This window comes from Gorilla gorilla, chromosome 1, assembly GCF_029281585.2.
Source record: "Gorilla gorilla gorilla isolate KB3781 chromosome 1, NHGRI_mGorGor1-v2.1_pri, whole genome shotgun sequence".
Taxonomy (NCBI): Eukaryota; Metazoa; Chordata; class Mammalia; order Primates; family Hominidae; genus Gorilla; species Gorilla gorilla.
This window is the reverse complement of record NC_073224.2, coordinates 86,598,710-86,620,717: the sequence shown is the minus strand read 5'-3', so window position 1 is coordinate 86,620,717 and position 22,008 is coordinate 86,598,710. Positions and strand designations below refer to the sequence as shown.

The window sequence follows — 22,008 nt, the reverse complement described above, 5'->3', positions numbered from 1 at the left end:
GTGGCTAAAGGAGAGAGGCGTGCTTTTTCCTGGATGAAGCAGGATCTCTCTCAGCCAGTTTTCATCCTTACTTAGCACCTGCTGGCTTGGAGTGGTGTCACCCAAGCAATCAGACGGAGGGATGTGCCAAGAGCCTGCCCTCCCCTCCCACTGTGTGCTGCCCCTCCTCCCCACACCCCATGACAGCCTGTCCTGATATAGATGGAGAGGGGACTGGTTTAAAATGACAGTCTCAAGTTCATTTAGAAAGAGAAGGCTAATTCAAAGAAACAGCAAGGCAAGCTTCCTTTCTCTGTAGGAATCATTATTATCCCCCTTTGTCATGGCCCACCTAGGAGCCCATTTTGCCTTTAGATCCCGCTGGCAGAAGACCGACGATGAACTCTGTAGACATAGCATGTCTTTTATCCTTCACAAAGCCATTCGCAATGACTTCTTTCAGAGCTATCTCTACCTGCTGGAAAAAATTCCCCTGGGTAAGTGAGTCAGAGCTACTAGATAAGAAACAAGAAATGACTGATGGGATTGCATGAGGTCATGGGGCTTCTAGAAGAGAATTTAAAACAAGGACACTTTTCAGACAAAAAAAACTCCACAACCAATGTCACTGGGCCGAAATGTTTCAGTGGAATTCTTTATGGAGAATACAAAGATTAAGTGCCTAAAATAGAGTCAGGACTTTATTTTGGGATTTCCATGCACCCTCAGGCACTGTGATTTGCTTCTCTGGGTGTCTGTTGCATGAGTATCAGGCTTGTAGAAACTCAGACATGTTTAATATTTACAAAAAATTGTAATTGGGCAAATCTGATAATTCAAAGATGAGAGTATTAATGCATTAATACATTGAGTAAGAGTTAAAAAGAAAGACTAAATAGTGATAGATCAAAATGTGCTTGGGTTATGTATGTATGTTTCTGTGTCTGTGCTTGTGTACACACTTACAATCCTCTGTGGTCTTCTTGAATCACAAGAATAGTCAGAGAGCCTAAAAAAAGGAGATTTTAGCTTGGTTTTTGAATATTAAGAAGTCAGTGGTCTGTCTCCATTTTTGTTATCTCCTCTAGTTTTCAGAGAATTGGACAATAGAGCAATAAAAAGCTTATCTGGTTTGCCTACTCTACTTTTTTCAGCCTCTGTGAAAGTAGTTACTTCAGGGCACCCTAAACAGCACTGAAGAGGAAATAACTTACCATTAAAGAGTAAAGTACCCTTCTCCCTTTGATTTGTATTTTCCCCCAGTGAAAGCAAGAAGGCTGTGTATCAGCCTAGTCTGTTTTCTTAGGTCGTTTGAAAGCCCCATTGTGCACTTGATGTGGTCAGGGTTTCCAGCTGTCGAAGCAGCTACATAATTCTTTGTATTGCATTCAAGCAACCGAATGTTAGCAGCCTACCAAAACCTTTTTGTAAATCCATTTATGAAGGATCTTTAATTCTAAACATACAAATACCTTCATCTCATATTTATATAACTTCCTTCTAAAACTTTTTATCATCTATGACTTTATTTGATTCTCATAGTCACACTATGAAATAGATAGGGTAAGTTATCATTTTTTTTCTACCTATCTTCCCTCCTTCTTCCTTTCATTTTACTTTTTCGAAGGAGGGAAATAAAATTCAGAGATGATGATATTTAATCTAGATAGAGTAATATCAAAGCAAAGACCAAAGTCCAGGGCTTTTTTTTTGGTAGATCACACTTCCCATGAGTAATTCTTTTAGGACGTATAATATATCTCATCTATATCCAAAAGGAAAAAAAAATACAGCAGTTTAAATGGAAGGTGATGATGTTCTAGTCACTTCATATACTGGCAAAGCATTGCTTTTCTGGAGACACTCTTCAGGCCATACCTCAATAAGAGTAGCTTGGTAGCTTTGGTTTTATTAGACTGGAGAAAGATATCAATTACAACAGCTGAGAAGAGAGTCACTAACAGGCAGATGACTGTCAAACTTTAAAAATATTTACTAGAGAGAAAAAGAAGTCACCTTTGAAGGCAGCTGAAGATGAATTAAAAAGTTGAATACAATAGTCTCTTCTGAAAAGCAGATGAAAATTAATTTGGCACAAATGGACTATAATTTATATTTAGTCTCAATCCCTTTTTTTGTTCAATAAAATCATTTTGATTTTGTGTTTTTCTCCTTTGTAAATATGCTAATGTTTTACCAATGAGTTTTGACCTTTTAAAAAAACATTATTATGAAAAGACAAAGATTTTGACAAAATATTCCACTGACGCCCAATGTAAAATACAGGAAAAAGGGAAACTTTTCTGCATAGGATTGGGGGCAGGACCCTTTCCTTGGTCTGTTCTCTTAGACTTACCACTGTCTCCTGAGGCACTCCTTTTTTTTTTTTTTTTTTTTTTTTTTTTTTGAGATGGAGTCTCATTGTGTCGCCCAGGCTGGTGTGCAGTGGTGCAATCTCGGCTCACTGAAAGCTCCACCTCCCAGGTTCACTCCATTCTCCTGCCTCAGCCTCCTGAGTAGCTGGGACTACAGTCCCCCGCTACCATGCCTGGCTATTTTTTTATTTTTATTTTTGGTAGAGACGGGGTTTCACCGTATTAGCCAGGATGGTCTCGATCTCCTGACCTCTGATCCGCCTGTTCAGAGGCACTTCTCTAATACCTGTGGGGTTCCATAAACACAATTTGAAAACCATTAGTCTATCCCAAGCCAACATTGCCTTCATTTTACTTATTTGCAGCTTTCCATAAATGGGCATTGCTTATTTTCTCTGACCCTGATGACTTGACCTGGACATTAGTTTGCCTGAGAGTCACAGAACTAGCCTCATCCACAGTACCTCTTTGATGATAGAAATTTAGGGCTATGTTAGTCAATATGGACTGGGATAGGCTGCAATAACAAATTAACTCTAGAATCTTAATAGCTGAATACATAAAAAATATTTTTTTCTCTTGCGACATCATTTTCAACATGCATTATTGGAGTCGTGGAGGGGAGGCTATATTCCACACAGGCATTCAGGGATCCAGGATGATAGAGGCTTTGCCAGCTGGAACATCACTAGTCACCAGGCAAGCAAATAGAGCAGCCAAAGTTTTGTCTACTAGCTCTTAAAAACTTCAGCCCCAAAGGACATCTATTATATCTGCTTAGAATTCATTGTCCTGAACTACAAGAATTCTGGGCAATATGAAGGGAGCACATATATATTTGCTCACTAGAAAATGTTTCTGCTACAGGGAAAAATATTGTATTTTGGAGATAAAAATACCAGACAATGCTTAGTTCTGATATATTCAGTCATATTCAATGTAAGAGACATTTATGGAATTTCATTATTGTCAAAGTATTGTGCATTAGAAAGGATTCAAATATTAATAAGACAGTTTCCATTCTTCAGGATTTTATAATGTGACAATGGATGCAAATCTACAAATAACTGTGTATTAATCCTTTTAAACTAAGGGTGCAGGGAAATCAGGCTGCCATTTCTGTGAATACTGAGATTTTTTTGTAGCTTTTTCCTCTAATGGCAGAAGCCAAATGTTCAGAAAGGAATCTGCATGTAAGTCTTATCTGCCAGTGTGACTTTTATTCAATTAGAAGGCTTCCCTTAATCCTTGATTCACTCATTTAAACTTTGGTTTTTGTCCCAGGAGGTTATAACTTATATTTATGGAATGCAATTGCGTGTATTAGTTCCCCTATTGGACTCTCATTCCCATGAGAGTAAAGACTTGCCTATTTTTTCCTCTTTTGTATCTATTCAGCATTTACCATGGTTCCCGGCACATAGGAAAAACACAAAAAATATTTGTTAAATGAATTAAATGACCTCTTACTGATAATTAATTGCAGATCAGCAAAGTTCTGAGTTTAAATTTTTGCACTGCTACTACTAGAAAACTAACCTCTGCAAGTTACTAAAGCCTCTGAGTATAATTTTTCTTAAAACTACAGCACAGTTGATTGAAGGATTAAATGTTGGTATATATGTGAAATAGTCCTCCTCAGTAAATATTAGTTTCTTTATTTCCTTCCTCTGAGCCAGGCCTCTTTTAAAGTCACCATGTAGCTTTCTCTAGAACAGGCATTACCAAAAACGATAAACTTAACTCAAAATATGTGAGTTTTCAGGCTGCAGTGAGTATTAATTATGTTTTTCAGTTTGGAAATAAAACTTAGCCAGAAGAGATGCTTCCTCTCCAGCTCTGCTGAGGTGTTTTAGAGTCAGCTTCCTCTACTCTTGATAATTTCAAGACTTCATAGAAATGAAAATAAAGCCCTTCTTTCAAAAAGGCTAGGAACTTCTCCTGTAGGGTCTGCACAGAGAGTTTGTTGTTTGGGGTAATTATATGGAAAGAACGGTGGCTAACCAGACTTTTTGATTCCTTCTTTCCTTCCTTCCTCCCTCCAACTGCCTAGATTAGGCAGCAGTCTCACTCCAGCACAATATGTGGTGACATTCAGTCATGGGGAAATTTGCTGAAACATCCCTGGCAAGCTTCAGAGATTCATGGAATAGCAAAGACATACATACTAAAAATCTCCAATGGAAGACTCAGCTATGCTGTTGAACATAACTGATCTTCAGAAAGAAGTGAGAACAAGCCTATCATTGTTCTCAGTGTTTTGCATATATTATCTCAGTTCATTTTTATAACATCTCTATTAGGTGTGCTGTTATTTTCCCCATATTATATTTGAAGAACTGACACCTAGATGAGTTAAGTAACTTGTCAAAGATCTTGTGGTGGTGAGTGGAGTAGCAGGATTAGAACCCAGGTGATCTAACTCCATGATCTTTTTTAAACCACTACATAATACAATGTAAATGAAAACTTAACTAATGTGGGCAGCAATATAAGTTTTACCATATTTTATGATTTAACAGGAATAGGGAACAAACAGCCTATGAAGAGCATTCACTTTCTGTTGAGATAATCAAGATAGGCAGGCCAGTAAATAGGTTTAAATAATCTAGTTACGCCAACCAAATTTCTGTTAGAAGCTTGATGTGAACAAATTTTCCAAAAGTGGCTATTCATGAACAAATAGGAAATAGAACAGGAAAACAAGTCAGTGGAAATCTCCAGTGTGTATACCAGTGCTCAAAGGGCTCAACTGGAGATGTTGGGACAACATCTCCATGTTTAGTAACAATCATTGAGGAATAACTTAACACTCAATGATTCTTCCAGTGCTATCCACGTTTCTGAACACATAGAAGTCAATGAATATTCATTAATTATATTATTCAGCAAAAGTCTATTACTCCTAGACATTGTTGAAGGCTTAGCCCAACTTCATGTGTAGAACAATGGTTCTGTGTGGTTTAACAGAAAGACCAGAAGCTTTGCATTTGAATAGGCATGTGCTAGGACCTGGTTATGATGTTTCTTTTCTATGTGATATTAAGTTACCAAGTCTCTCTGATTCTCTTACTCATCTATAAAATGACGATTATAATTCTAGTCTTATATAATCATTGTGATAGTTAAAAGAGACAATGTGAAGAGGTGACTTGAAAGTACCTAGCATAATGCCTGGCACATAGGAGGTATCCTCTCTTGCGTTGATCCCTTTTCAGAAGAATCAGTCTCTGAGGAGGAAATTAACTATGGCTTTTAACTTTGATGGCAAAGACATAGATTGTTTAGCTACCCCTTTGCCATCAAAGTTAAAAGCCAGAGTTAATAACAACATTTCCTAAAAAGCACTTGGAACTTCCAGAATAAAACTCACCATACAGCTATTGGTATTTTAAAAATTTATTTCATTCCTGTGGTAGGCATTGCTGCACAACTCATTGTACAATGATACATTTTCAAATGTTTATCATTACCTGTGCAATACAAACGCTGCAAGACCATTTTTCTCTTTCAAGCAATGAAGAAAATATAATTTTCTTTTTTATTTAGCAGATATATTTTTAGGTGCAGAGTATGAGAGGGATGATCTATAAGTTTTCTACTTAAATAGACCTGGATTCAAGTCCCAGATCTATCACTCTCTAGCTGCTTAACATTGGGAAATTTAGTTAATCTCTTAATGCCTTGGTTTCTTCTTCTGTAGAATGGATATATAATGTTTATCTCACATAGTCAGTTCGATATAAATGTTTTGCATAAGTATTACATATAAACATTTTTGATCAATTATAGTTACTATTTTTTAATTATTTGAGTATGCCTAATTGGGAGGACAGGTATTTCATAAATGATACCAAAGGTATGACTTATGTGTGCTTATGTCAGTTAATCCCTATAACCATTCAGCTCTTTCTTGTACCCATATATTATTTAAAGAACAAAAAGCTAGCTTTTATTCGATGAACATTCAAAGAAGGCCCATCAAGAAGTTAGCATAACATTAAGTGCTAGGATTACAAAAAAATAAAATATAGCCTTATCCTGAAGAGTTTAGTGTAGGAGAGAGACCTACACAAATACTTTTTAAAAATGTGGTATTAGAGTGATAGAGACCACTATAAAATTCTACAGAGGTGCAAAGGAAGCATGGGGACTGCTGAGTCAAATCTCATCATGAAAAATCTGTCTTCAGTATCTCCCCTTGACTTCTGGCCTTCTCAGATTTGATAGTAGGTCAGATAGAGAGTTCAAGAAAGAATAGAGTTAGGAAGACACTCAGCAAGTAGATAGGGGATAGATCTCTTGCTGAATTTGAGAAAGTAGATTGTCTTTCCCCAATTTAGAAGTCAGGAAACACTAAACTAGCCCTCAGTTGAAAAGAAAAAAGCCCCACACAACTTTCAGAATAGGCAGTACCCTATTTTAGAGATAAGAAACATCAGACACCTAAAGCCTATAGGGAGCAAATAAAACCTAGAGGGTTCCTCTGGGCAATTCAGAGACTTGGTAATGACAGCTTTCTAGTATCCTGGCACATTTAAACCTTGAATTTCACCAGAAACACTGATAAATCTCCCCCGCCCACCACCATTGTTGATGAAAAATATAATGAGGAGGGTAACATTTATTGAGCTTCTACTCTAAACCAAACACCATACTAGGTGTTTTCACATGCATTATCTCATTTAATAATCTCAACAAGTTGTATGATAGGTTTTGATATATTTGGGATATTTGTCTCATCCAAATCTCATGTTGAAATGTAATCCCCAGTGTTGGAGGTGGGGCCAGGTAGGAGGTGTTTGGGTCATGAAGATGGATCCCTCATGCCTTGGTGTTGTCCTTAAAATAATGAGTGAGTTCTCATGAGAGCTGGTTGTTTAAAATTGTGTGGCACTTCACCCCACCTTTTACTCCTACTCTTGCCATGTGATGTGCTTGTTCCTGCTTCACTTTTAGCTATGAGTAAGAGCTCCCTAAGGCCTCCCCAGAAGCTGAGCAGATGCCAGTGCCATGCTTCTTTTACAGCCTGCAGAACTATTAGTCAATTAAATCTCTTTGTTTTATAAATTAAGCAGTCTCAGGTATTTCTTTATAGCAATGCAAGAATGGCCTAACATAGACAATTGGTACTGATGAGTAGAGCGTTGCTCCTGAAATGCCTGACATGTGGAAGCATCTGATACTTGAAAATGTGGAGTTGACTTTGGAACTGGGTAATGGGAAGAGGTTGGAAGAATTTGGAGGGCTCAGAAGACACGATGATGAGGAAAAGTTTGGAACTTATAAGAGTTGTTAAATCATTGTGACCAAAATGCTGATAGTGACATGGACAGTGAGGCCAGAATGCTGAGATCTCAGATGGAAATAAGAAACTTATTGGGAGGTGGAGCATAGATCACCCTTGTTATGCTTTAGCAAAGAGCTTAGTTGCATTGTATCCATGTCCTAGGGATCTCTGGAAGATTGAACTTAAGAGTGATGACTTAGCATATCTGGTGGAATAAATTTCTAAACAGCAAAACATGCAAGATGTGGCCTGGCTGCTTCTAACAGCTTAACCAGGATTTGGAAGCGAGAAATGACTTAAAGTTGGAAGTTATATTTAAAGGTGAAGCACAGCATAAAAGTTGAAAATTTGCAGCCTAGCCATGTGGCAAAGAAAGCTGTTTCAGAGTAAGAATTAAAGTAGATTGTGAAACAACCACTTGCTAGAGAGATTTGCATGACTAAAAGTGAGCCAGGTGCTAATAGCCAAGATGACGGGGAAAAGGTCTGGAAGGCATTTCAGAGATCTAAGAGACAGCCCCTCTCATCACGGACCCAGTAGTGTAGGACAACTGGTTTCAGGGGACCAGGCCCAGGGCCCTGCTACCCTGTGTAGCCTCAGAGCACTGTTCTCCATATCCCACTCCAGCTCCAGCTGTGGCTCAGAGGGGCCCAGGTACAGCTGAGGCATCTGCTCTGAAGGGCAGAAGTTGTAAGTCTGTTGGCTTCCACATGGTGTTAAGCCTGTGGGTTCACAGAGTGCAAGAGTAGTGGAGGCTGCTAAGCATCTGGATTTCAGAGGATGTATGGGCAGTCCTGGGCACCCAAGCAGAAGCCTGTTGCAAAGGTGGAGCCCCCACACTGAGATAATCTTTACTAGTGTGGAGGAGAAATGTGGGGTGAAGCCCCACACAGAGTCCCCACTGGGGGCACTGCCTAGTGGAGCTATCAGAAGGGGGTCAACTGCCTCCAGACCTGAGAATGGCAGACCCACCTGCAGTTTACAACCTCAGTATGGACTAGCCCAGGAGGGGAGCTGCCCAAGACCTTGGAAGTCCACATCTCAGTGTGCCCAAATGCAGGGCATGGAGTCAAGGATTATTTTGGAGCTTTAAGACTTAAGGACTGCCCTGCTGGCTGGGGTTCAAGCTTGTGAGGGACCTTTAACCCCTTTCCTTTGGCCTATTTCTCCCTTTTGGAATGGGAATGTTTACCCAATACCTGTACCCCATTGTATCATGGAAATAAATAACTTGTTTTTATTTTATGGGGTTGTAGGTGGAGGAACTCCTCTCCAGATGAGACTTGCGACTTGAGACTTGGGACTTCTGAGTTAATGCTGGAATGAGTTAAGACTTTGGGGGACTATTGAGAAGGGAATTTGAAATGTGAGAAGGACAAGAGATTTGGAGGGCCAGGGCAGAATCATATGGTTTGGATATTTGTCCCATCCAAATCTCATGTTAAAATATAATCCCCAATGTTAGAAGTGGGGCCTGGTGGGAGGTGTTTGGGTCATAGGGACAGGTCCCTCATGGCTTGGTGCTGTCCTCTTTGTGACTGAGTTCTTATGAGATCTGGTTGTTTAAAAGTGTGTGACACCCCACCCCTCCCCTTGCTCCTGCTCTGCCATGTGACACGCCTGCTGTGGCTTCACTTTCTGCCATGGTAAAAACTCCCTAAGACCTCCTCAGAAGCTTAGCAGATGCCAGCGCCATGCTTCTTGTACAGTGTGCAGAACTGTAAGCCAATTAAATACCTCTTTTCTTTATAAATTACTCAGTCTCAGGTGTTTCTTTATAGTAACACAAAAACAGCCTAACACAAGTATCATTACCTCTTTATAGAGGAAGAAGCTGAGGCTAACATGAGTTATGTAACCTATTCAAGGTCATAAAACTAATTAGTGTCAGAGCTGGCAAACAAATCCAGGAATGTCTTACTCCAACTTTTTCCTTCCTCTCTCTTTTTCCTTTTCTTTCTTCCCTCTCTTCCCTCCTCTCTTCCTTCCTTTTTTCCTATTTTACCATTACTTCTTTAATGGCTAAATTGAGAAGTACTTATCTGCAAATCTCTTTTATGGAAGGTCTTACCTTTCATAGGGGCATCTCCTAATTGGGCTTTTTTTTTCTGTTACAAAGGGCTAACTTGATCAAATATTATCAGACTCAACTCATTTAAAAATTACTGTCTAAACCTAGCATACATGTCTTCTGAAGAATTTTAGATCATTTTTTAATTGACAAACAGGTCTAATAGCTGGAATAAAGAGGCATTTTAAAATAGGTATATTCAACCACTTGAAAAAAGAAGAAAGAAAAGAGGATACTCAGCAGAGGTAAGCACTTAGCCATCAACAAAATTTCCTGTTTGTCAGAAAGTCTTCATTTTATTGCCAACTTGGATAATATTGTCTCGACTTGTTGTCCCTGTCTCTGATACTGGATCAATATTTCCTTTCAGGTCCAGATTAAGATTCTGAGTGAGTATTCTGTTTTTCTCCAAATTTTTATATTGAAAGACAGCAAAAGTCATCAAATGGCGCATTGCCTCAAGGTAAACTGACTTATTTGCTTCTTAGAGTCAGAAGTTGATACCTTAAGCCACAAAATTCTTTTGCTACCTGCAAAAGAGTTTCTCAAGGAGGCATTTGAAAATTCTGAGTTTTATCCAGAGAATTCATGCCATGTGACATTTCTTTCCTGCTCATTTTTTGCTAACCCAAATAAAAAGTATCCTTCATGGTTAAGGTCTTATGGAGTCTTCTTGCTGCTACTTGCAGGCATCTGCTGCACGCCCAACGCATTTTTTGGTACTATTCTTTGGACATGCAGCCATATGACTTAACTCCTCCATGCTAGAGTGTAATCTCCATGAGAGAGATTGAGCTTTATGTTTATTTCCTGAATGTTGTACTGGGGCTTAATAACTGAATCATGAATGAACTGTCTTTCGATGTAAATTCTCTTGGATATTAACCTTTCCTAGAAATTTCATCTTTATTCTCCTTCAGAGTAAACAAACTTGTACTCTATTTTTCTTTTCACCACAAGTAAACAGTGGAAGGTCCTTGGGAATTCAACTAATAATGTAGATCAATAAATAAATATTACATTAAATAAAAAACAAATAGTGTCTAGTTTTTGTCTTGAACTACCCCAAGTTTCACAGAGACATTGCAATTCTTTAATCTGCCAGTATATATATTTTTATAGTAAAAAGCCATGTGCTGGTGACTGGTTTACTTATCTGAGTCAATATGCACAATTGCAGAAGCTTTCAGGAGGGGAGAACCTGGGGCCGAACATGACACCTCATATATCTTTTTTTTTTTAGTGAAATGCTGCTGTCAATTAGGTGAAAATGAGAACTCAAGCCTATAACCATAAAAGCCCACCTATTGAGTCTGACGCCTGCTGAGACTGGCATTCACTTGTGGTCTAAATGTTGCTGGCATAATGGACCATTCCTGTTTCTAGATTAAGGGTTTTAATAGACTGCACAAACCAGTTGACTTAAGCAGGTGATGATGAGTGTGGCTGCTTTGCTGCTTTGGTTGGATCAAGAGAGCACTGGGCTATGGCTTGCCAATAATCCCAGAGCAGCATCCAACCCTGGGCAGCCTCTGTGAGCTGTGAGTTCCTAGCCTGATTTTCTGAGACATCCGAAAGAATTTGGAACAGTCATATTATTGGTGATGGCTGGTTTTTGTCATCCCTGTTGAATTTATAAGCACTTATTAAGTCACTTGCTGCATATACAACACTTTACCAAGTGCTAGGGAAGGGAGATTGGTGTTGATCCATGGTTCTCAATGTTTTTGAACATAAGGACCATCCTTTTAATGTTGTATTTTCTCAATCAGTAGCTAATTTGTGTATAAAATAGCAAAAAAGCTTCTATGTATTTATTTAAACTTTTAAAAGATTTATATTTTTAAAATAACAATCTATGTATAATAGTTAACATATATGGAGGATATAAATAATATTGGTGGCCTCCAGAAAATGATGTGCTACATAGAAACTGATTCTTGTTCTCATTATCCCTTTCAGCAAATTCATGGTGATTCAGGGTACAAACACTGGCTCCAGTGTCTCCAAGTTGGAAAATGCTGATGTAACTCCATAGATGGAACATAGTCATAGTAATACAAGTAGTATTTTTTGGATTTTTAACTTTCAGAATCAAAATTTGGAATTATGTAATTGTTCATTTCTGAATACTATCCAATGTCTCAGTCTTGGGGTTATCTGAAGAAAAATGCTCTTAGTTAAAGTGAAATAGGTATTTTTCTCTTTGATTTCTTCTGCTCAAATTTATGTCATATTTTGGCTTGCTTCATGCCCTGATCATAACATTTTTGAATCACTGTATATTTTTCTTGGAGCTTTCAATTATGTTTTATTTTTGGTGGTTTAGATTAAAAGTATGTCCTCCTTAGAATATTTCTAATATCTCCTTGCTTCTTGACTACTCTATTGCCTTGGATCTAGCTTATTCTACTTAAAGATATTATTTTTGAAGTCTATGTTTTGTCTTGTAACATAAACTGATTTCTTTCCAGATCTGATACATATCTGTCATTTTGGGATTTCTTTTCATTGGATTCCTGGTTAATTACGTCATCTTTCATCGTGCATCTTCTCTTGATTGTAACCCTCATTGGGCTGGAATATAGCTTCAAGAAACTTCTGAAGAATGAATCTTTAGGAGGTAAATATTCTTTAATAATTTGACTGGATATGAAGTTTAGTTTCCAAAAATTTGATCTCAGAATATTGGTGGCACTGTGCCATTGTTTTCTAGTGTTTCTGATGAGATCTGTGATAGAAGCCTGATTCTAGTCTTTTGAACATAGAGTTGCCGAATAAAATATATGATGCCAGCTAAGTTTAATTTTAACATAATCGACAAATAATTTTTAGTGTAAGTATTTACCCTGGAATGTGCAATATTTCAGGCATACTCATACCAATAAATTATTCATTATTTGTCTGAAGTTCAAATATGTGTGTTGTGTATTTTTTTTTCCCTAAATCTGGCAATCCTATTTGAAGGTCAACCACTCTTCCTTCTCTAAATGACTTTTAGATCTTACTACTCTCACTGTTTTGAAATTTCTTACAGTTGTGCTCAAATGTGGCTTTAAAAAAAATCTATGCATCTCAGCACTTTGTTAGATCTTACAATCTCTTTCAGCTCCAGGGAATTTTCTTCTATTACTTTCTTTAATAATTTTCTTCCCTTCATTTTATTAGTTTTCTAGAATTCTAATTAGCTTGATCTTGGGCCTTCTGAATTGCTTATATAAGTCTAGTCTTCTTATTTCTGTTTTGCATATCTATCTTTTTGTTTTATGTCCTGGAAATTTACTCAACTTTGTATCTTAAAGTTTTTGGTCATCAAAACTTTAATTTCTAAGAATTCTTTATTGTTCTTTTAATTATAATTTTCTTGGAATCTTATCTTTAATTTGTGGATGTGCCTGTTCTCATATCTCTTCAAAGATTTATGAGTTTTTCATTTTGTTTTGGCTTAAATTCTCATCCATTTCCTGAATTATTTTTGTTTTCTTTGAGGTCAATTCTGATTATTTATCTCAGTCTTTGTTTTTCAGGCTTCTTATGTGTTTGGAGATCATTTATCCATATTTAGGAATAAAAAACAAGGTAAATAATTCTAGGCAATAGATAAGGTTTCCTTTGTTTTGTACTTGTCCCCTAAATAGAAAGGAAGACAAGAAGCCCTACATGTGCAGGCAGATTTTACCAGACTCTGATGAGTGGGAGTAAGTGACAGTACTTGGAGTCTTCTATACGTGAAAATGAGTAGTGTTCTAACATTTTAATGCTAACTGGTCTAGCTCTTCCTAGACAATTTGTCTATTTATTCTTTTTTAAGACAACAGACACATTTTCCCTTTCTAGGATTACAGCTGTGCTGTCTGCTGCTTTTAGGAGGGTGCACTTGCCCTCTTACCTGGTTGTTCTCTGGACAGAGTTTTGATTTATGCTCCGTTTTTTTTTTTTTTTTTGGTTTCCATTCTCATTCGTACATTTGCCTTCCTGTTGATTCTAAGTCTGGAATGTAATTTACTCTTGCAAATATTTTGGCCTGCAAATTCTTTAGCTTTGTTCCGTCTGCTTTTTGTTGTCCAGAAATTTATTGGAATCATGAATCTGTCAGTGATACCCTCTCATTTTCCTCACTATTATGGGTTTAGTGTTTTAAGATAATTCTCAGGGAATATTGGGAGGGAGAGAAGACCAATGCATGTACTCAGCCTACAATCTTGAACCAGAAGTTCCATCCTTTAATCTACTGTCTATCATTTTATCATGGATGTCTTATGATGAAAATATTTTATATCTGCATGGGTGAATTTTAGCTGCAAAACACACTTACGTGTACTCTCATTTATTCCTCAGAAGTTGGAACACATATTTTTCTTATACATTTTTGAAAATAATGAAATGACAAAGTATATGTGAATGTGCCTGGCACACTACCTAGGACAGAATGGCTGCACAATAAATATTATGTTTCCTTTATTATTTTATTTTCACAATGTAGAGTTCAAGCACATTTCTGTAATATTGGTATGAAGACATATTTGGATATGTGTTGCTTGAAAAAGATGTAAAAACAGTTACCCCTACCTTGCGATTAGAAGTAATTTTTTCATTAAACTTTATTATAAGCTTAATGAGAAAATTCTCAGAAAACATTTGGAGTTCAGAGATAGAACTCACTGCAAAATTGATGACATTCTTTACATTATTGTAGCTAACACTGTTAAAAATTTTAATACAGTGATATAGCTATGGGTTTATTCAACTATAGAGTTATTAAGTCATGAAAATGCCACGATTATTATAATCCATAGATGCGATCTCTGAAGATCAGAGGAGTTAAGACGTTTTCCCAGCATTATATAGTGCATAAGTCATGGAGCCAAAACTCAAACCCAAATCTTTTGACTTCAAACCAGTGCTCTTTTTTCCACAGCACAGATTCACAGGCTTTTAAAAGGAAATGCAATGCATAAAGCTGAGCTTTTTTTATCTTATAAATATTAATAACTATTAATAATGTTTCATTTGCAGTGAAATTGTACACTTTAACAAGCCAAGTCACCAATGGTGAGATGCAGTTCTATGCCAGAGCTAAACTTTTCTACCAGGAAGTACCAGCCACAGAAGAGGGTATGATGGGAAATTTCATTGAACTGTCCAGCCCAGACATCCAGGCCTCTCAGAAATTTCTTAGGAAATTTGTTGGGGTGAGTTATTCAACCGCAGCTTGATGAGAAGGCAAAGTCCTTGCAAACATTGAGCTCGCATGCCTCTGTGTTGTTATTTAAGTCACGACTAAGCCATATGACCCAGCCAAGAGTTCTGCCGCCTGCAAGCCGGTTTTAAGATGTTCAGAAAGGATGAACCATTTTTGATATGATAAATATAGTAACACTGTTTTATCCTCCCACTTGGCATTTCACTGTCCTATCACCAACTAATCTTACATGCTTCAGAGGAAGATGAATTAGCAGTGTTGATATAAAATTTGGGAATAAAGAAGACATCTCTTTTAGAGTCTCATAAATGTTTCATACCCAAATGATTGATGACAGATCATGCCTTTTGGGATCTTGGATTGACTTATTGATTCCCTGTAATAAAAATGAGATGTTGGCCTGGCTAACACAGTCAAACCCCGTCTCTACTAAAAATACAAAAAATTAGCTGGGCGTGGTGGCGGGCGCCTGTAGTCCCAGCTACTTGGGAGGCTGAGGCAGGAGAATGGCGTGAACCTGGGAGGCAGAGCTTGCAGTGAGCCGAGATCGCGCCACTGCACTCCAGCCTGGGTGACAGGTGAGACTCCGTCTAAAAAAAAAAAAAAAGTTAGAAGGAAATACATGATTATGTTCAGTTTAAAAACAATGAAGGTAGAATATTTTTATACTATTTTATACATAGTTTTGATTTTACCTTGAAAGAATGGTATCCTTTTGTAGTCCTGCATTGGGTCAACCCCTATTACTTCCTTACTGTCATGTCATATGAAGACAGACAGTATATTGTAGGGGTCAAAATTTTGGGCTTTATGTCTATCGTGGTTCTTCTGCTTAATGTATAAGCAACTTTGAGCTTGTTACTTAAATGCACCAAGTGTCAGTTTTCTCTCTTGTGACTAGGGCATGACAATAGAAGCTACTTCACAGGATAGTGTGGAGATCTAACGAGATAATACATGTCAGGTACCTGCTTTAGTGCACAAAATTAGTACCCAATAAATCTAATTTATTGCTATTACTACTACTAACAGCCTCATATAATGTATTCATTGTATTTTAAGGAACTTCATTTAGTTGTTAGAAAAGACTTAATCCCCAAGAAAGGCTGGGTGTGGTGGCTCATGCCTGTAATCCCAGCACTTTGTGAGGCTGAGGTGGGTGAATCACGAGGTCAGAGTTCAAGACCAGCCTGGCCAATATGGTGAAACCCTGTCTCTACTAAAAATACAAAAATTAGCCGGGCGTGGTGTTGCGCGCCTGTAGTCCCAGCTACTGGGGAGGCTGAGGCAGAAGAATCGCTTGAACCCAGGAGGCGGAAGTTGCAGTGAGCTGAGATCGTGCCACTGCATTCCAGCCTGGGTGGCACAGCGAGACTCCATCTCAAACAAACGAACAAAGAAACAAACAAACAAAACAAAGCAACAACAGAAAAGACTTAACCCCCAAGATAAAGCTGCTGTTAGTTCTATTAAAGATGCAAAGTTCTAATTGGTAACAGGTTTTGTTCCAATACATTACAAAGTCATTGGTTTGAGATTTGGTGCCCATTTTATTCTGATAAAGGAAACATAAACATTAGGCCGTGGGGTTAGGCCATCAACCGATTTAGTAGCAAAACATTAATATCTCTAGTATTGAGGTGAGGTTCACTTCAAATCCAATCTTCCTGCAGCACCCAGTGTGTGAGTCCAGAGCCTGACAGTAGATAAAAATGTGATCAGGATGATGTATTTACTGGGGCCAAAGTGTCTGGACATCAGCTTCAGCCATAAAAGACTAGAGAGTCTATGAATGAAGACCGTGGATATTTATAGGTTAGGTTAACTTGGAGTATTTCTAAATCAGTGCTGCTGACTGGTTATACTGAATGCTGGTTCTGAGAGAGTCAATCTGCTAAGCGCTTTAGAAGCGTTGTCTCATTTACTCTTCATGCCAATTCTTGGAGGTAAGTGCTATTATTAGCTCTGTTTCTATAGTTGTGGAAACTGAGGCTTCAAGAGGTTAGATAAGTTGTCAAGATTACATAGCTGGTAAGAGACAGAATGGCGAATTAAGCCCAGCCAGGTCTGCCTGACACCAAACTCTCTGCTCTTAACCATGACATATTTTTTCCATTTGTCTCATGAAACTGAAAAATCCCTGCTTTATTTATTTATTTATTTATTTACTTTTTTGGTGGACCATAGACCTCGACTCTCCTCCAGTCTGGCTGAAAGCAATCCCTCCTGCTTGCCTCGTGGTGAGGCCGACTTTGATCCCGAAGTATTTCAGAAGCTTAGTTAGTAATCCAGCTGTCTTGTCACTCCGTGTGGAATGCCAAGCTGACCACAGGGATGCTGGTCAGACAGAGCCCATAAGCACGCCCACAGACCTGGGAAAGGAAACAGCCTTGCGCTAGCATATTTATGTTGGAAAAGAGGCAGCCTGCTCCTTTGAAACAAATATAAGGAGTCCTTCTTAGTACACAAGGCTCATTGTAAAGCTGTGACTTCTAAGTACAAGTGCAGTCCTTTTTAAGGACTGATATTTTGGTACTTTGACCTTCATACTGTAATCTACTAGATTAGTATTCAGGTCAAGATACAAAGAGTTAGGGAATACAAGTATCTGACATGACTTATTCTTGTGTCAACTGCGAAAAGAAGATTGTTTAATTTAAAGTTTTGTTTTCCTTCCAACACTTAATGACATGAGACAGTGGGAAAAGGTGTTTAAACTAGTTGCAAATGTATTTACTTTAGCAAATAAACAAATGATACCAAGATGATGTCAATGCCATAGTTGATAACTTTCCTGTTTTAGCTTTCTAGTGGGAGAAAGTAGTAATTCATAAAAAGCCATCAGTATTTTTTGATAGTATTTATTTTTTGACATTTCTCAGAGATTGGATAGCTAAAAAATCTGGGTCTACTAACTTGTTATATTTTATAGTTTTTATACAGTGACATGGGGTCCTTTCATTTTAGTTTTTTAACTCCACTGGATAAACCTAAAATAATGTTCTTCAAAACAAAATACATAGGCAGAATCAAAACTAAACTGAAATTCCTAATAGTGTTTTACTAGTTTATATGGATTCATAAGTATAAACATGGCATAATAAATGAAAATCAAAATAACCAAATGGGTTCACACCTGTAATCCCATCACTTTGGGAGGCCGAGGCGGGTGGCTCACCTGAGGTCAGGAGTTCCAGACCAGGCTGGCCAACATGGTAAAACCCCATTTCTACTAAAAATACAAAAATCAGTGGTGTGTGATAGTGCACACCTGTAATCTGAGCTACTCGGGATGCTGAGGCAGGAGAATCACTTTAACCCGGGAGGTGGAGGTTGCAGTGAGCTGAGATCGTGCCACTGCACTCCAGGCTGGGTGACAGAGTGAGACTCTATCTCAAAAAAAAAAAAAAAAAAAGACCGTCTTGTTTTGAAATCACACATTGCATGTAGTTCTAGTCATATTCATTCAAGGGCATCAGATTTCAATAAAATCACAGTTTCAGGCAGCCATGGTGTCCAATAAAGTTCATGGTGCTTTATTGTTCCAGGATTCTACTTCTGAAACCACTTACTACACTAATGAGAGCAGCATGACCAATAGAGGCTTTTAAGGCCAAGTAATAATAAGAAAAATTTGAAATGAGACTCTCTTATTGAGCATACACATTTTTAGTAGTCATTTCTAATAATGACATAATTTCTCCATATACTGCCCATCTTTTTGTTATGAATTTACTTAGAAGATGCTTCTTCCACAGCATTCATGCCTAGGCCTTTTTCTGAATTAGTTTAGTCTAAATTATATTTGAATGTGACATGTGGCATAGTGTAAGTAAAAATGGCAAACACATGGCAGTATATTACCACTTCCCCTTCTCATGCTTGAGGCAGGCATCACTAATCAATCATAGATCTCTTTTCTGCTGAGCCTAAATGAAGCCTTATAATTCTTTTTAACATAGCATTAGACAGATATTACCAAGGGAATCAGAGGTGACATCCCTAATGGAGAACTGGCTTTGGATTCAGACCGTTCCTGTTCAAATTCTAATTCTGCCATTAGCTATGAAATATTAGAAATCTGAGTTTTCTCATCTCCAAAATGAGAATAATAATCTATATTGTGGAGTTTTCTTATAATTGCTATAGCTAAGAGCTTGCTGTGTATAAATAATAATTGTGGCTATTATTATTCCATTTGGAAAGAAGTTACAATTCCTTCCCTTTTTGTTCTTCATTGTACTTTTCTAGCATAACGAAGGCCATTTGGGTGGACTGGAAAGCTGCTTTTCTGATGTTTCCCTCTGTTTGTATTTTACCTTTGATCCTTAGCCAATTTTTTTTTTTATTCTTAGTTCCTGAGAAATCAAGAATAGGCTTTTCCCTTAAGATCTTGATTGGCAACTTCAAGTATCTTGTTACTGTAATTTCTAGCACAAAACCGCTTCAGCAGCCATCCCAATTATGACCAAATAATTTAGACCAGCTGAATCTTCATAAATCAGAAAAGTTTTTTAAATTTTATGGAAGCAAGTTTGAGAAAGTTTGCATAGGCTGATTTCTCCCTACCTCCACCACCTTGCCATCCCCTCACTCCCAGTTAATTTAATGCACAGACCTACTTAAAAAAACAGTTTTAGAGTTTTATGCCCAATAAATCATGTAGTTTCTGGTACCAAAAAAACCCAGAAAACAATGTTTAGCATTAAAAGACACAAGGAAACTTTGCCAAAACTACCCTTTATCCATGTGAACTTGCTGTGTGCCATCAGGGCTGTATTTGAAATAAAATTCTGGCCTGAGAATGGAACAGTTAGCATTGTTCACCTCAGGTTCCCAAACTTACCATCCACCTAAGAGGAGTAGATAATTCAGAGCCTTCAAAATTTGCCTAGAAAAGATAAAATTCAAGTATCCCAAACTGAAATGTTTCCATTGAATGAATCTTTAATTTTAAAACTCAGAAAGGTTCTCACTGTTTGGTTCTTTTTTGCTTATCTGTAGTGTAATAATCTGTAGGCAATAATCTGTAGTGTAGAACCATTTACCTGTGGATTTGTCTCAAATTTAGTCATTAAAGTTTTATCTTCATAGGGCTAGCAATGGCTCATTTTTTTTTTTTTTTGGAGAAAATTACCAAGTGTTTAAACCTAAGATATTATTTTTTTAAATCTCATTTATAATTTTTTTGGATAAATAAATAAAGCAGGACTAGAAATGTTTAGCTGTTTTTTGAAAAGATAATTGTATATCTTGATTGTGGTAGTAGGTGCATGGCTATACACATTTGTCCAAAATCATCAAATTGTGCACAAGAAATGGTACATTTCATTTCATAAAATTTACCTAATAAAGTTGGTTGAAAGAGGTAACTAGGGTGTGCAATTTTCAAGGATGGGTCTCTGTACTTGAAATATCAAGGTGCCTTTCTGCAGGGGCCTGGGAGAGCTGGAACAGACTGCGCCTTGGACTGCGGCTCCGGGATAGGAAGGGTCAGCAAACACGTCTTATTGCCTGTTTTCAACAGTGTGGAGCTGGTGGATATGATGGAATCCTTTCTCCTTGAAGCCCAGAACTACCTGCAGGTCAAAGGTGACAAAGTAGAAAGCTACCACTGCTACAGCCTGCAGGAATTCACACCCCCCTTCAGGAGATATGATGTCATCTGGATTCAGTGGGTCTCTGGTTAGTCCTGCATGACTTTCCCTCTGCTTTTCTCCCCTTCTCAGCCAGAGAAGACAGTCCTTGGGGCTAATGAGGGCACCAGGGAAGAGTTAGCTGTAGTACTTCAAGCAGTTAGCTAGCCTTAGGTGTCATGTGAACTCCCACAAAACTCTGATCCTCCAGATTTCTCCCTTGACATTTTCTGCACAATAAATTTACATTTCTTGGAGGATTTACGTTGGTTCTCGAACCAACTTAAATGGAGCAAGTGCCTTTGGACCAACCTAAATCCTCGAAGAAATGTAAATACTTGAAAAAATTTCAAAAGTGCAGTCAAAAAGGTTAATCCCCATTTATTGGCAGAACTAGACATTCTTAGATTTAAATCCCCAGGAAATGAGACAGCAGCAAATTTGATTTTGGGGTGTGTGTGTGTGACACAAAGAAGTGGTAATAGAGGGGTTCTCCAGGGAACATGGAGGGACTTGTGGGGTAGACAATAATTTATCTCATGCCTATGAGGTCGACAGGCTAGGTAGGATAATATATTTTATCGACGGGGACAGAGCCTTCTCTAAGAGGATATGTGTCCTCTTATCTAAATTTTCAAAGCCTCCTGTAACTAAATGAGGCTATTAAATCATGAATGAGTGAACAAATGGTCTCCTGATTCTTAGCCATGTTCTTCCCTACTCACCTTCCATCCTCCCCACCATTTCTTCCTGTTCCCCCATCCACTTGGTCTCCCTTGTAGGGCACCTGACTGATAAGGACCTTCTTGCATTTCTTTCCCGGTGCCGAGATGGCCTGAAAGAAAATGGCATCATCATATTGAAGGACAATGTGGCCCAGGAGGGCTGTATCCTTGATCTCTCTGACAGCAGTGTGACTCGGGACATGGACATCTTCCGGAGCCTAATAAAGAAGAGTGGGCTGGTGGTGCTGGGCCAGGAGAAGCAGGATGGCTTCCCAGAGCAGTGCATCCCCGTGTGGATGTTCGCCCTGCACAGCGACAGACACTCCTGAAAAAGCAGTGGGAATGAACGACTGGACTGGGCAGTGGTGCTTTGGGATGGGGTTGCTATCCTTCCAGGTGCCCCTTGTAATGCAGATAGGGATGGCAAGAAAAGGGATACAACATATGTCTGCAAATTATTTGTGATATAATATGTACATGTTTTCAGTGATTATATAATGCACACACTCTGATGAGACATGTACAAATTCTGTGGATTTTCTGAAAAAAAAATGGAGTGAAATATCAGGAAACGTGCTTTAAATCTGTTTGTATGTATCTAAACTGTGCAAGCGTGCATGAAAACAGAAGGCATAAAGGACAGCTGGCCTGCATCAATATTTGTAAAAATTGTCTTTCACAACATCCTAGACAAAAATGGTGTTTTTTTTTTTTTTTTTCCATCACAAG

General features: G+C 38.0%; 1 protein-coding gene across 1 annotated transcript; it reads left to right on the top strand.

Moving 5' to 3' along the window:
- Positions 1-322: 322 nt before the first annotated feature.
- NTMT2 (N-terminal Xaa-Pro-Lys N-methyltransferase 2) lies at positions 323-21,695 on the top strand. The gene is made up of 4 exons (XM_004027881.3): positions 323-476; positions 14,732-14,907; positions 20,354-20,603; positions 21,337-21,695. The coding sequence occupies exons 1-4, from the start codon at positions 323-325 to the stop codon at positions 21,606-21,608; spliced, it is 852 nt and encodes a 283-aa protein (XP_004027930.2). The 3' UTR covers positions 21,609-21,695.
- Positions 21,696-22,008: the final 313 nt, after the last annotated feature.

Bases quoted from the DNA above. Each gene is read 5' to 3' on its own strand.
- NTMT2 (XM_004027881.3), top strand. From the start codon at position 323: ATGGCCCACCTAGGAGCCCATTTTGCCTTTAGATCCCGCTGGCAGAAG. The intron at 477-14,731 runs GTAAGTGAGTCA...TTTCATTTGCAG, and splicing joins GCTGGAAAAAATTCCCCTGG to TGAAATTGTACACTTTAACA. The intron at 20,604-21,336 runs GTTAGTCCTGCA...TCTCCCTTGTAG, and splicing joins CTGGATTCAGTGGGTCTCTG to GGCACCTGACTGATAAGGAC.